Source organism: Dendrobates tinctorius, unplaced genomic scaffold (assembly GCF_039654945.1).
Source record: "Dendrobates tinctorius isolate UK_male_01 unplaced genomic scaffold, ASM3965494v1 ptg000038l, whole genome shotgun sequence".
Lineage (NCBI taxonomy): Eukaryota > Metazoa > Chordata > Amphibia > Anura > Dendrobatidae > Dendrobates > Dendrobates tinctorius.
Window position 1 is genome coordinate 10081423 of NW_027361706.1, and position 16413 is coordinate 10097835.

Consider the following 16413-nt stretch of genomic DNA (forward strand, 5'->3'; position numbering starts at 1 on the left):
GTCAGTAACTATTCCCGAATAATGAACAGAAAGATTTGAGCACAAAATACAAAGTATAACCGGAAAATTTAGCCCCGAGCGAGACCAATGATGAGGCAGGGAATTTTATGCTTTCTTCAGAAGCTTGTATTTTAGATGTCTGTTTCTGTAACACGTGTTATCTCCGCCCCCGCAGGCATTTGGACAAGCGCACAGTAACCATAAAAAAGTGGCAGCGGATGGAGAAAGTAGAGAGGAATCGCTCATACAAGAATCTGCAACCAAGGAAGAATATTACATGAAAAAGGTCTTAGAACTGCAAACCGAGCTGAAACAGTCCAAGAATGTCGTCGCCAACACTGTGTCTGAGAACGAGCGTCTGAGTTCCCTGGCACAGGAGCTGAGAGAGGTATGGTGCGTTCATTACTATATGCGGGGGATGATGGCTGTTCGGCATCCGTGACCTACCCACAAAATGAGCAGCGTGTGATTTAAGGCTGAGTTTGCACATATACAGTGCTCTCAGCTAAGCACTGCATCGGGGTTACCGTCTAAATCGTCGCACAGCGGGATTCCGTCGGGATGGTCGCACAGCGGGATTCCGTCGGGATGGTCGCACAGCGGGATTCCGTCGGGATGGTCGCACAGCGGGATTCCGTCGGGATGGTCGCACAGCGGGATTCCGTCGGGATGGTTGCACAGCGGGATTCCGTCGGGATGGACGCACAGCGGGATTCCGTCGGGATGGTCGCACAGCGGGATTCCGTCGGGATGGTCGCACAGCGGGATTCCGTCGGGATGGTCGCACAGCGGGATTCCGTCGGGATGGTCGCACAGCGGGATTCCGTCGGGATGGTCGCACAGCGGGATTCCGTCGGGATGGTCGCACAGCGGGATTCCGTCGGGATGGTCGCACAGCGGGATTCCGTCGGGATGGTCGCACAGCGGGATTCCGTCGGGATGGTCGCACAGCGGGATTCCGTCGGGATGGTCGCACAGCGGGATTCCGTCGGGATGGTCGCACAGCGGGATTCCGTCGGGATGGTCGCACAGCGGGATTCCGTCGGGATGGTCGCACAGCGGGATTCCGTCGGGATGGTCGCACAGCGGGATTCCGTCGGCATGGTCGCACAGCGGGATTCCGTCGGCATGGTCGCACAGCGGGATTCCGTCGGCATGGTGGCACTGCGGGATTCCGTCGGCATGGTGGCACTGCGGGATTCCGTCGGGATGGTGGCACTGCGGGATTCCGTCGGGATGGTGGCACTGCGGGATTCCGTCGGGACGGTGGCACTGCGGGATTCCGTCGGGACGGTGGCACTGCGGGATTCCGTCGGGACGGTGGCACTGCGGGATTCCGTCGGGACGGTGGCACTGCGGGATTCCGTCGGGACGGTGGCACTGCGGGATTCCGTCGGGACGGTGGCACTGCGGGATTCCGTCGGGATGGTCGCACTCCGGGATTTCGTCGGAAACCTCATCGGAACCTTGACTGAGCCATTCACTGTCATGAAGCTGATGTAGTCACTTTGGGTTCAGTCTGGCCTCCGTTTTGGCAGATCTTTTGTATTTATAAAATGTGCACAATAACCTGGTCGGCCCCGTTTTTGTGCACATCGGAGAAAGATCAACCCTCCTGCCAGGTTGGTAGCCAGAATCCAAAATGACTCACGGCATAAAAGTGATTTTCGGGGCTTCCATTAGAATCCCGTTTATCTGGAAATCTGATGGAAACACCGATGCTGTACTGAGCGGGGTGCACTTGTATAATTTGTCTGAACCTATCCTTACTGTAAGGACACTATCAGACAAGAGTCATACTAAATCTACCACAAAGAATCCTCTGCATGTTCTCATGAAAAAACTGCATCTTAATATTTAGTAACTTGTTTTGTTTGGTGTTTTTCATTTTAAGTCTCATGTATATGGCCATAATATGGATTTCACCAAGTATGACCCAAGCTGATCCGGAGAAAGGGACTCTTAAAGGGGTTGTCCATCCTTTTTCATGCTATCAGGATTCATAAGTCTGCAGTGACATAGTGACAGCAGACTTTATCACAAGACTGGACAGCCCCTTTAAATTCACCAAACGAATGGAGCAGTGGTCACTCACCACGATCGTTCTGTACGGGGCTGCTGGAGATCTGACCGGCCTGGTATTTCAGATGCCTATAGCTGAGATTGGTCCTGTGCATAATGTAAAATTAATGGACGTTATCCTTTAATATCATGTATGACTGTAAGATATACAAAACTCCCCAAATTTGTTTTGGGCAGATTTGCGCAAATCAGTCAACAGTCAAATTAATCAATTCGGTCTTTGTCAAAACTGCCCCAATTTGTCCTTAATTATGCTCAGAGGTCCTTAAAGCAAAATATTTACAGGGCAATATAGGATTAAGAAAAAATATTAAAATCCCCTCCAGTCTCTCACCTGACCCCCTTATCCCGCCACTGCCACAGCTTCCCTGGTTGTTCTTGCTTTTTCCAGCGCTGTCTCCCATTCACAGCAAGGTCCCTAATGTAATGAATGGGAACAACCAACATGATTAAAGCTGACTCTTCCCAAATATTAGTCCGTTCTTCCTAGAAACAAATTCCCAACTTTTACACTGTTTAGTAGGGAAGTAGATGAAAACAAAAGTGGTAAAAAAAAAAGTGAAAATAGCTGCTACCTCTAATTTAGTATCCATCCAAAATAACTTTCCAGTTTTAAGTAGGCACTCCGTGTCATTGGATTTAATGCCGGTTGTGATCTTTTTCTGGAGGGCTCCGTGTCGAAGTTAAACAGATTCTCAGTAAACAGATCACCGGCCGCGCAGCCCTCGGCAAACACAAGGGCACTTAGAAGTAATGGGAAGGTTACGTTACTTAATGAGCTGGAAATGCAAATATCGCTTGGCGTGAATTACCGTGGTACTAAACTAAAGGGAAACCAAAAATGTTTACTCAGCTAAAATCTCAGCCAAATCCTCCACTTCTTCTTTCCCCGAGATCCCGGAGCCTTCGACAGCTTCTCCAAGGGTCCAGGTGCTTGCTAACTCCATAAAGGAGAACACCGCACATGCCAGTGTAAGGCTACGGAAGGCGAAGACCACCAACTTAAGAGAGAGAGGGGAACTCTAATTATAAAATAATTCGATGTTTCAATTGACATTCACATGTAAAATAGTGTTTAGTAATTATGTTGTGTGGATCGTTAGGGAGTGGTGTTGATGAATAGGGATTCGGTGTGGCACTGGTCAGGTGTGAGTTATTCTCAAAATATTAAATTAACCCCAAACCCGTAGGACAAGATAATTTACTGCGGAGACCTCCATCAGTTCTGTGAATGTGGCTCTGGAACCTGGGCACTGGACTCTTCAGAGCCCCATTTTGATTGTTTTGGAGCTGCGCATACTCAAACGTCTTTCCTTTTTATTGTCTATGGGACAGTTGGAGAAAGCAGGGTACAGTGCTCATCTATTTCTGGCAGTCTCATAGACAGTGAATGGAAATGAGGTTGACCACTCGACCCATCCAAGACTGGGCGCTGGACACAGGTAATTGGACTCCGAAGAGCCCCATTTTGGATGGATTGGAGGTGCGCATGGTTGACCTTTGCTCCATTCTTTGTCTATGGGACTCTTGGAGAAAGCAGAGTACAGCACTCAGCTATTTCCAGCAGTCACATATACAATGAGTGGAAAGGAGGTTGAGCATGCACACCTCTGATCCATCCAAAACGGGGCTCTGGAAACTGGATTTTGCTTAGCCCCATTTGGATGGATCGGAGGTGCGCTTGGTCAATCTCCACTCCATTCATTATCTATGGGACTGCTGGAGAAAGCGAAGTAGCGTTCAGCTATTTCTAGCAGTCATATAGAAAATAAATGGAAAGAACATCAAGCGTGCGCACTTCCGCTCTATTCAAGAAACTGAAGAGCCCTGTTCCCTTGTTTCAGAGTCCCGTTCACAGGATAACTGGGGGTCCTAGTGACCAGTAAATAATTGTCTGGACTCTCCCCATGGTGGGACATGAGGATCGGCCAGTGTGAGTTGGCTGGAATGTCTGCTAGAACGGTGTATCGTTGGCGTAGCAGTGCTATATCAGACCTTGGTTCTGGATTATTTTGCTTATTTAGCATATAAATTGCAAACAGCATTGGGGATAGAACCAAATAATTTGTCTTTTTAAGAGACTAATTTGGACAATGAGCAGACAAATGATACTGTGTCCTTCCATCCAGAAGGAAACTGAACCATTGGAGAACTGTGCCGTCATGTCCGCAGTCTTTGTAGAATCATAGAATGTTAGAGTTGGAAGTGACCTCCAGGGTCATCGTGTCCATCCCCCTGCTCAGGATTCAAAGGGAATTAAGGTGTTAAACGGAACCAAACAGCTGATGCATGGTTTCCGATCCGTGGGCAAAATACATCAGGCACTGGTTGCAAGGACGGAGTAAGAAGCCACTGGGGACCCACGTGTTCGACTAGTCTACAATGTGGCTTTTAAAGTATGTTATTCTCAGAAAAGCAGACGCGTTTCAGAGTCAAACATACCTGGCTGAAATAATACAGCCACTGTCTGATACATGCTGCCTGTGGATCGGACAGCAGGTATCAGCTGTCAGGTTCTCTTTAAATGCTGCTCTGCCCCAATAAAAAAACTAAACACATACTCTCCTCTTAGAACGGCGCCATTCCAGCGATGTGACTCCCGTCCTTCACGGCTGCAGCCTTGTGTCACATCACGGGTTGGTAGTGGACAATCCCTTTAATGTCTTAGGCGGTCTTGAGAATAAATTGTGAGAAATGAAGGACGCCCATGTTTGTGCTCAACTCCCGTGTAACGTTCTATACGGATAATTTGACCGTAGTCGCCACCAGACTGAAGAATGGATGTCTGGCTACATTCACAGGCAGCATTCACTGGTCCTTTGTGAGGTTCCCGTCTGATGATATCAATTCACCAACGCTTTATGGCTAGGTAAGTCCTTAAAAACAAAAAACACGATCACAGATGTTTCTCCATCTTTCTCTATTTAGTGCCCCATTATAGAAATTTTCCTTTCAACATTATTTTTTTTTTTTTATTTTTTTTTACTCTTTTCTGTTTCCTTCTGTATCCACGACATATTCATTTATCGCTTGTAATGCGGCTACTAATCTCTCATTGCCATTCCTGATAATTGCCCTAATTATCCAGGAGACTGATTATCATGCTGATTTCTCTTTATTTCTTTCCTCTGTACATAGACACCTCCTGGCAGTGTGATTTCCTTTTTTTTTTTTTTTTTTTTTTTTTTTTTTTTACGGATGTGGCAGGATTTTTTGCTCCTCCTAAATGGTTAATTAAATGGACCCTGTAAATATAATGTACTGAAAAATATATTGGCAAATTGGCTGATAAATTGTCAGCCAGGTTACGGTTCTATATTATTAAAATTTGGTGACAATTTTTGGCGCTCGTCCTTTGTTTGCAGACTACAATATAAAATTGAGGGCAAAATAGAATTATAACGTATTGTTCCAATATAAAATTACAATCACATACTATGCACATAATACTCAGGAAAGAACAAAAATAGCACCCTCTGTGGGTATCTGGGACCTTAAATGTGACATAAAGATATAAAATCAGAGATTTTCTCCTACAGACATAACATCTCATGTGACTAAATGTCTGGTTCCAGATGAACACCACTGAGACACCCAAGGACATTGGTTGTGTCCCTGAGTCCCCTGACATATGAGGGCAATGTTTCGACGTGTTTTTTTGTACATACAAATCTGCATATATTGTCACACAACCCCCTCCCTCAACATCTGCCGTGATGGGTCTGCCTGACGGGGTTGCTTGAATTGAATTTTGGGTAGTAAATAAAATGTCAGAACCGTTGGAACATGAGTTCTCAAACTTTCTCTTGTCTTAGCTGTGACACCTTTTTCAAAGGCCACCCTTAGTATGTCATCGAAAAGGGTTTTGAATAAATTGGTAGGATTGTTACTGTGCAGCATGTCGCCCCCCATAGCCTGCCCAGGTGCAGCATGTCGCCCCCATATGCAGCACCATGTGCAGCATGTCACCCCGTATACAGTGCCATATGCACCATGTCGCCCCCCATATGCAGCACCATGTGCAGCATGTCACCCCCTTTACAGTGCTATGTGCACCATGTCACTCCCATATGCAGCGCCATGTGCATGTTGCCCCTATATGCAGGACCATGTGCAGCATGTCACCCCGTATACAGTGCCATATGCACCATGTCGCCCCCCATATGCAGCACCATGTGCAGCATGTCACCCCCTTTACAGTGCTATGTGCACCATGTCACCCCCATATGCAGGGCCATGTGTAGCATGTCACCCCTATATGCAGGGCCATGTGCAGCATGTCGCCCCATATGCAGCGCCATGGGCAGCATGTCCCCCACTTTGCAGCGCCGTGGGCAGCATGTCGCCCCCATATGCATCGTCATGTGCAGCATGTTGCCCCTATATGCAGGGCCATGTGCAGCATGTTGCCCCTATATGCAGGGCCATGTGCAGCATGTTGCCCCTATATGCAGCGCCATGTGCAGCATGTTGCCCCTATATGCAGCGCCATGTGCAGCATGTCGCCCCCATATGCAGCGCCATGTGTAGCATGTCACCCCTATATGCAGCGTCATGTGCAGCATGTTGCCCCATATGCAGTGCCATGTGCAGCACCATGTCACCCATGTTGAGCACCATGTGGAGCATGTCACCCCCATAGTCTCCCCGTGCCGACCCAAACATCCCATGCACATGAGAAAATTTTTTTAAAAATAACACCACATACTCACCTCGGTCCCGTTCCCTGCTGCTCTGCTTCTCTCCCTGCCTCCGGTGCACTGACTCTCCGCAGTACACAGCTGCCGCGATTAAATGATGTCACCCTATGTGCATCCCCATGTGCAGCACCATATGCAGCACGTCACCCCCACGTGCAGCACCATGTGCAGCACCATGTGCAGCATGTCACCTCCGTAGTCTCCCCGTGCCCACCCAAACATCCCATACACATTAAAAATTTTTTAAAAAAACACCAAATACTCAACTCGGTCCCGTTTCCCGGCGCTCTGCTCTTCTCACCTCCTCCGGTGCTCTGACTATCCGCGGTACACAGCTGCTGCGATGAAATGACGTCATCCCGTCAGCTGTTTCATACGCGGGTCAGTGGAGGAAGTGGTGCAATGCAGATGGAGACAGTGAGCGGGCGGGCACCGTGCTTCCCGTGGACTTCTGGTTTCCAGCCCCACGGCTGTCTCGGTCCTTGGGCCGGACTGAGACAGCCAGAGATTCTTGGGGGGGGGGGGTGAAGGCCAGTGTTCTTCTTGGACCTGTTAAACTTAGTGGCTTGTGAAAAGCTTGTGCATGGAAGCAATGTTTAGGGTGCTTTCACGTTGCATTTTGGTGCCCGGTCAGTGACTCCTTCAGGGCTTACCTCCGAATCCCCCACATAACAGGATTTGGACTGACGTACATCAATTTCGGGCATTGCGCCTACTAGAGGTCTACTACGCAGTCTAAACTTAGTGGCTTGTGAAAAGCTTGTGCATGGAAGCAATGTTTAGGGTGCTTTCACGTTGCATTTTGGTGCCCGGTCAGTGACTCCTTCAGGGCTTACCTCCGAATCCCCCACATAACAGGATTTGGACTGACGTACATCAATTTCGGGCATTGCGCCTACTAGAGGTCTACTACGCAGCCTACTACGTCGCTCTGTCGGTACCATTATTGTCTGTTGCCCAGTCGGCGCGTACATCCAAATCCCATTTTTCGGGGGGACTGGGCCACTGACCGGGTGCCAAACCACAATGTGAAAGCACCCGAAGAGTTGCCGGGCTTCCACCTACAGTGTACAGTAGTAATTCCCATGCTGAATTCCAGTGGTTCCCACGAGTCTCTGCTTGCTTTCTGCAGAGACGATAGGCCGTCCATTCTGGCATCACCGCTGAGGACAGTGATTGTCTGCAGCCGATTGTGCAGAGATGGCACATCATCACTGCAGAAAGTAAGCATAGACCAGTGATGATTTTTTTTTATACCCTTTATAATTGCACAAAATGCAGCATCTTTATGAAAATCACATGGGCGGAGGTAGAAATTTTGCATTAGGACCTAGGAGCTAAAAATGACGCCTCTTCATGAGCCCCTCTCCCCCGTCCTAGACTGGTGCTGGAATTTGGCGGGTGCAGTTGCTGAGAGCATGACAATGATGTCATGGTCTAAAGTTGCAAACTTCAGTCTTCACTCGTTTCATTGTGTGAGTCATGTAGACGCCGCAGCTGTACTTCTCTCTCCGACTCCTAGAAAAAGGGAAGGGAAACATTATCAAAAAGTTTCATACGTATCAGATATGCGAGTCAGCGCCTCATCTCTTGCATCATTTACATTCCACATCTCCCTGCAGGATGCGGCTGTGTAGATCAATCATGTCTTCTACTAAAAAAAAAAAATCCAGTGCTGCATGATGCATTTCACAACCATTCCCCCCCCCTCTCTGTTACCACTGTTTTGGGTATTGTCAGGGGTGTAACCATAGTGGGTACACGGGTTGCAGTCGCACCCGGACCTTGGAGCCTAGGGAGGATCCAAAAGTTCCTTTTCCTCTATATGAGTAGGCCAATGCTAAATCCGTGACAGTTTAGGGCCTTTGTGGAGTCATGGCATCGGGGTCCACGCGTTTCATGTAACACCGCTGACTGTTGTTTTTTGCTATCTTTCCGAGCAGTTCTTGAGACCGCGCTGAGCCGTGGTTTTCCTTATAGTTAGTGAAGAGCTAGTCGAGCACACACAGCCTCCTTATTGTCTGCGTTGTTCTTGGCTTTGTCTTTGCTGTGCTATTATGTTCATTTCACAAGTGAATCAGCAGCAGACGGTTTACATTTGTGTTACTTTTAACCCCACCTAGGCGTGAGATGCTTTTTTTTCCTTTTTTTTTTTTTTTCCTCCACTCTAGAATTGTGGCTGGGATTAGACCCCATACTCTGTTGGCTTGTGGTACCTTTAGGATTTTCTGATCCACAGATGCCAGCATGCTTTGCCTGTCTGTCTGAGCAACTGTTTACCGACACACATGTCCGTGCTAAGCTACTAAGAGCAAATGATGGGCAGCAGGCGGCATGTCTGACGCGGAGGGATGGGGATGTGTGCAATCTAGCTACTTCTGAGTTCAGCCCTGACATTGGCTGTTCTTATATGTCCAAGCAGCCCTCGGTTATTCCTTCACAGTGTATAATGTTACACTGATTGATGACGTTGACCTGATACTACCATATATTTTTTTTAAATTAAAGTTGCACAGATTATTTAAAGGTGTATTCCTGTTTTGGGAAACCTCGATATGCCTGGATGCAATTTACTAAAAAATTTGCGACACCCTCCCGGGGTCTAGAGCTGAGTCTTCACTGCTTTTAGCGCTGCAGCCTATCAGTGACCTCAGTGGCTCATGCCGCCAACACACGCTGAGCGCAGTAATTGGCTGCAGCCTTGTCGATGTGACATCAGCGCTGCAGACACCAGGAGCTGCATCGAAGCATCAGTGCAGGAAACGGGTGGTCTTGTTCTGAAATCCAATCATACGTTATTTTTTTTTCCATGCATATTTTAATCTCTGCTGCGTTTTTGCCATGGCAAAGCATGTCAATTCTTTGAGTGTTTTGCAGCGTTTTTCACGCATTTAAATCAATGGATGCAAAATGCGATGTGGGAACACACCCCAGCTGTCCAAAACCGCTATTACAGTGTTATACATGCCAATCGTTCTTATAAGGTCTTACAAGGGGCTCAATGACATTACTGAGCAGCTGCATGGTATATGGAAATGAGACTAGTCCGGCAAGGTGTTGCTTCCCCCAGTCTAGTCCTGGCTAGGATCCTTTATTTGCACCTTTACGTTCATGATCGACATCCTCCATACAATCCCCGTCGTTGTAGACTCGCTGTCATGTTGTGCACATGCACAAAATATCTAACATTCCTATCTAGACATTATTTGAACAAAGGTGAGCTGTGACAAAACGGGATCCACCATTTACAATGAGTGATATCACAGCTCACCTTCTCCCCTTCCTGTACAATGACTGATAACCCCTCTATATACAGCTACAGTTGTTTTACAGCCAGATGCAGGACAGTGAGGCAGCAGACGGGGGACATAGCTGGTCTCCTGAGACTAGAGATTTCCTTATGCACTTCTCAGTTTTAATTGTAATATTAGGTAAAGATCAGACTATTGGGTGAGTGCTGGGCTATTTCTTTTTTTGCATGTACCTTGTGCTCCTCTATGCGATATCCTGTTGAAATGATCATATGATCAGATGCTTTTCCACAGATCCAGTGTGCGCTATCTTATCCCTTACGAAGCCTGTAAGAATAAGAAATTCTGTGTCGCTGTATCGGGGGTCCGGAGAGCGATACCACTCGGTTATGTAAGGCCATAAGTCAGATATTGCTGGTATAATGAGCAGAAATGATTGACCATCGCTGTGCAAGTGCTGCAGTCATCTGGTCAATAGCTACCGGCATAATGGCTGAAAAGTGATTACACATACAGTGATTGAGGTGAGAGGGTGCGAGCAATGCCTCTAGAGATTCACATTGACTTTCACCTACAGGAAGAGGAACTCTGTGTAATAGAGACCTGATGTGTGTATATGTGTGTATAATATATAATGTGAGTGTGTGTGTGTATTGTCTGTGTATAATATATATTGTGTGTCTGTGTATAATATATAATGCGTATGTGTGTATATATACAGTGGGGCAAAAAAGTATTTAGTCAGTCAGCAATAGTGCAAGTTCCACCACTTAAAAAGATGAGAGGCGTCTGTAATTTACATCATAGGTAGACCTCAACTATGGGAGACAAACTGAGAAAAAAAAATCCAGAAAATCACATTGTCTGTTTTTTTTTTTCATTTTATTTGCATATTATGGTGGAAAATAAGTATTTGGTCAGAAACAAGCAATCAAGATTTCTGGCTCTCACAGACCTGTAACTTCTTCTTTAAGAGTCTCCTCTTTCCTCCACTCATTACCTGTAGTAATGGCACCTGTTTAAACTTGTTATCTGTATAAAAAGACACCTGTGCACACCCTCAAACAGTCTGACTCCAAACTCCACTATGGTGAAGACCAAAGAGCTGTCAAAGGACACCAGAAACAAAATTGTAGCCCTGCACCAGGCTGGGAAGACTGAATCTGCAATAGCCAACCAGCTTGGAGTGAAGAAATCAACTGTGGGAGCAATAATTAGAAAATGGAAGACATACAAGACCACTGATAATCTCCCTCGATCTGGTGCTCCACGCAAAATCCCACCCCGTGGGGTCAGAATGATCACAAGAATGGTGAGCAAAAATCCCAGAACCACGCGGGGGGACCTAGTGAATGAACTGCAGAGAGCTGGGACCAATGTAACAAGGCCTACCATAAGTAACACACTACGCCACCATGGACTCAGATCCTGCAGTGCCAGACGTGTCCCACTGCTTAAGCCTGTACATGTCCGGGCCCGTCTGAAGTTTGCTAGAGAGCATTTGGATGATCCAGAGGAGTTTTGGGAGAATGTCCTATGGTCTGATGAAACCAAACTGGAACTGTTTGGTAGAAACACAACTTGTCGTGTTTGGAGGAAAAAGAATACTGAGTTGCATCCATCAAACACCATACCTACTGTAAAGCATGGTGGTGGAAACATCATGCTTTGGGGCTGTTTCTCTGCAAAGGGGCCAGGACGACTGATCCGGGTACATGAAAGAATGAATGGGGCCATGTGTAATATCCACACGTTATGAAGAATTCAAGGTATTAAACTTTAGATATGTTTTATTCTTCGTCCTCCAGCACACAGCATAACACTTGCATTCCCATGCTACCAGAAGTGAAACTGAAACTTCCCTTCTCATCCCTCTTGTCTCCACCCTCCAAGTCCCATAAGTCTGGCTTGCTCAAAGAGACAGATCTAATTATTATACATTACATCATCCCCTTTTTTTTTTTTTTTTTTTTTTTTTAATAAATAATCTATATTACTGATAAATGCAACAACATGAAAACGTCCAAAGAAATCATATGTCCGTTTTGTCCTATTTGTTCAATTCTAAAACCAGAGAAACAAACAACAAAAAAAACCCAAACAAAACTGTAGTTACACTTCTTCAATAAGCCTCGATGGAGCTCTTCTCTCTCGTGTAGGATAACGTCTGGGCTCATTGAGAGGGTTCATTATTGATGGACCAGCTACCTCTTGTTGGTCCTCTCCACCATCAGATACCAAATCTTCCACCAAAGAGAGTTCATTGTCATCATTCTGCGGTATGACTTTAAAATATGAAGAATTTCGCGTTATGGAGTGTCCATCTCGTTCAGCTGTGATCATGCTGCCTTTCCTTTTGGTAACATAATATTTTGCAGGACCATATACAGGTGAGGTCTTGTTGGTTGGTCTTTGACGTACCACCACGACATCCCCTCTTTCGATGGCACTTGACTGTGTCCTTCGCCTTCTGTCTGCATAACGTTTCATGGCTTGTTTGTTGGAGAAATCTGTGGATCCCATCCTCGTCGCCAGTTGTAATATCCACACGTTATGAAGAATTCAAGGTATTAAACTTTAGATATGTTTTATTCTTCGTCCTCCAGCACACAGCATAACACTTGCATTCCCATGCTACCAGAAGTGAAACTGAAACTTCCCTTCTCATCCCTCTTGTCTCCACCCTCCAAGTCCCATAAGTCTGGCTTGCTTAAAGAGACAGATCTAATTATTATACATTACACCATGTATCGTGAGATTTTGAGTGCAAACCTCCTTCCATCAGCAAGGGCATTGAAGATGAAACGTGGCTGGGTCTTTCAACATGACAATGATCCAAAGCACACCGCCAGGGCAACGAAGGAGTGGCTTCGTAAGAAGCATTTCAAGGTCCTGGAGTGGCCTAGCCAGTCTCCAGATCTCAACCCTATAGAAAACCTTTGGAGGGAGTTGAAAGTCCGTGTTGCCAAGCGAAAAGCCAAAAACATCACTGCTCTAGAGGAGATCTGCATGGAGGAATGGGCCAACATACCAACAACAGTGTGTGGCAACCTTGTGAAGACTTACAGAAAACGTTTGACCTCTGTCATTGCCAACAAAGGATATATCACAAAGTATTGAGATGAAATTTTGTTTCTGACCAAATACTTATTTTCCACCATAATATGCAAATAAAATGAAAAAAAAAACAGACAATGTGATTTTCTGGATTTTTTTAATTCCACACCAAACATTAAAAATAGGTTGGACAAAAGTATTGGCACTGTTCGAAAAATCATGTGATGCTTCTCTAATTTGTGTAATTAACAGCACCTGTAACTTACCTGTGGCACCTAACAGGTGTTGGCAATAACTAAATCACACTTGCAGCCAGTTGACATGGATTAAAGTTGACTCAACCTCTGTCCTGTGTCCTTGTGTGTACCACATTGAGCATGGAGAAAAGAAAGAAGACCAAAGAACTGTCTGAGGACTTGAGAAACCAAATTGTGAGGAAGCATGAGCAATCTCAAGGCTACAAGTCCATCTCCAAAGACCTGAATGTTCCTGTGTCTACCGTGCGCAGTGTCATCAAGAAGTTTAAAGCCCATGGCACTGTGGCTAACCTCCCTAGATGTGGACGGAAAAGAAAAATTGACAAGAGATTTCAACGCAAGATTGTGCGGATGTTAGATAAAGAACCTCGACTAACATCCAAACAAGTTCAAGCTGCCCTGCAGTCCGAGGGTACAACAGTGTCAACTCGTACTATCCGTCGGCATCTGAATGAAAAGGGACTGTATGGTAGGAGACCCAGGAAGACTCCACTTCTTACCCCGAGACATAAAAAAGCCAGGCTGGAGTTTGCCAAAACTTACCTGAAAAAGCCTAAAACGTTTTTTGAAGAATGTTCTCTGGTCAGATGAGACAAAAGTAGAGCTTTTTGGGCAAATGCATCAACATAGAGTTTACAGGAGAAAAAAAAGAAAAGAGGCATTCAAAGAAAAGAACACGGTCCCTACAGTCAAGCATGGCGGAGGTTCCCTGATATTTTGGGGTTGCTTTGCTGCCTCTGCCACTGGACTGCTTGACCGTGTGCATGGCATTATGAAGTCTGAAGGCTACCAACAAATTTTGCAGCATAATGTAGGGCCCAGTGTGAGAAAGCTGGGTCTCCCTCAGAGGTCATGGGTCTTCCAGCAGGACAATGACCCAAAACACTCTTCAAAAAGCACTAGAAAATGGTTTGCGAGAAAGCACTGGGGACTAAGGTGGCCAGCAGTGAGTCCAGACCTGAATCCCATAGAACACCTGTGGAGAGATCTAAAAATGGTAGTTTGGAGAAGGCACCCTTCAAATATCAGGGACCTGGAGCAGTTTGCCAAAGAAGAATGGTCTAAAATTCCAGCAGAGCATTGTAAGAAACTCATTAATGGTTACTGGAAGTTGTTGGTCGCAGTTATTTTGGCTAAAGGTTGTGCAACCAAGTATTAGGCTGAGGGTGCCAATACTTTTGTCTGGCCCATTTTTGGAGTTTTGTGTGAAATGATCAATGTTTTGCTTAATTCTCTTTTGTGTTTTTTCATTTAAGACAAATTAAATGAAGATAATAATACCAATGAATTTGTGTTTGCAATCATTTTCAGGAAGAAACTGAGTATTATCTGACAGAATTGCAGGGGTGGCAATACTTTTGGCCACAACTGTATGTGTGTATAATATATATAATGTGAATGTGTGTGTGTGTGTGTGTGTATATACAGTGGGTACGGAAAGTATTCAGACCCATTTAAATGTTTCACTCTTTGTTTCATTGCTGCCATTTGGTAAATTCCAAAAAAGTTCATTTTATCTTCGTCTCATCAGACCAGAGAATCTTATTTCTCATAGTCTGGGAGTCCTTCATGTGTTTTTTTTAGCAAACTCTATGCGGGCTTTCATATATCTGGCACTGAGGAGAGGCTTCCGTCGGGCCACTCTGCCATAAAGGCCCGGCTGATGGAGGGCTGCAGTGATAGTTGACTTTGTGGAACTTTCTCCCATCTCCCTACAGCATCTGTGGAGCTCAGCCACAGTGATCTTGGGGTTCTTCTTTACCTCACCAAGGTTCTTCTCCCACGATTTCTCCTTTTGGCTGGATGGCCAGGTCTAGGAAGACTTCTGGTGGTCCCAAACTTCTTCCACTTAAGGATTATTGAGGTCACTGTGCTCTTAGGAACCATGAGTACTGCAGAAATTCCTTTGTAACCTTGGCCAGATCTGTGCCTTGCCACAATTCTGTCTCTGAGCTCCTTGGCCAGTTCCTTTGACCTCATGATTCTCATTTGGTCTGACATGCACTGTGAGCTGTGTGGTCTTATATAGACAGGTGTGCGCCTTTACAAATCAAGTCCTATCAGTTTAATTAAACACAGTTGGACTCCAATGAAGGAGTAGAGCCATCTCAAGGAGGATCACAAGGAAATGGACTGCATGTTACTTATATATGAGTGTCCGAGCAAAGGGTCTGAATACTTATGACCATGTGATGTTTCAGTTTTTCTTTTTTTAATAAATTTTCAAAAATTTCTACATTTGTTTTTTTCAGTCAAGATGGGGTGCAGAGTGTACATTAATGAGAAAAAAATGACCTTTTTTTAATTTACCAAATGGCTGCAAAGAAACAGAGTGAAAAATTTAAAGGGGTCTGAATACTTTCTGTAGCCACTGTGCGTATATGTATGTGTATATGTTTTGTGTAATATATATATTAAATGGACCAGACAAAATATAAAATGAGTGCATCAGATACAGTACAGACCAAAAGTTTGGACACACCTTCTGATTCAAAGAGTTTTCTTTCTTTTCATGACTATGAAAATTGTAGATTCATTCTGAAGGCATCAAAACTGAATTGTGTGAATTAGCACATGTGGAATTATATAATTAGCAAGAAAGTGTGAAACAACTGAAAATATGTCTTATATTCTGGGTTCTTCAAAGTAGCCACCTTTTGCTTTGATTTCTGCTTTGCACACTCTTGGCATTCTCTTGATGAGCTTCAAGAGGTAGTCACCAGAAATGGTTTTCACTTCACAGGTGTGCCCTGTCAGGTATAATAAGTGGGATTTCTTGCCTTATAAATGAGGTTGGGACCATCAGTTGTGTTGTGCAGAAGTCTGGTGGATATACAGCTGATAGTCCTACTGAATAGACTGTTAGAATTTGTATTATGGCAAGAAAAATGCAGCTAAGTAAAGAAAAACGAGTGGCCATCAACGAAAAACGAGTGTGCAAAGCAGTAATCAAAGCAAAAGGTGGCTACTTTGAAGAACCTATAATATAAAACATATTTTCAGTTGTTTCACACTTTTTTGTTAATTATATAATTCCACATGTGTTACTTCATAGTTTTGATGCCT

At 45.2% G+C, this 16413-nt stretch overlaps 1 protein-coding gene across 2 annotated transcripts in view; it reads left to right on the top strand.

Annotated features, from left to right (window-relative positions):
• BICD2 (BICD cargo adaptor 2) overlaps positions 1 to 16413 on the top strand; it is a 110330-nt gene that overhangs the window by 66320 nt on the left and 27597 nt on the right. For both annotated transcript variants that reach the window (XM_073574188.1, XM_073574189.1), the window contains exon 2: positions 176 to 388. In XM_073574188.1, the coding sequence (XP_073430289.1) occupies positions 176 to 388 (213 nt within the window). The remainder of the gene's footprint in view (positions 1 to 175; positions 389 to 16413) is intronic.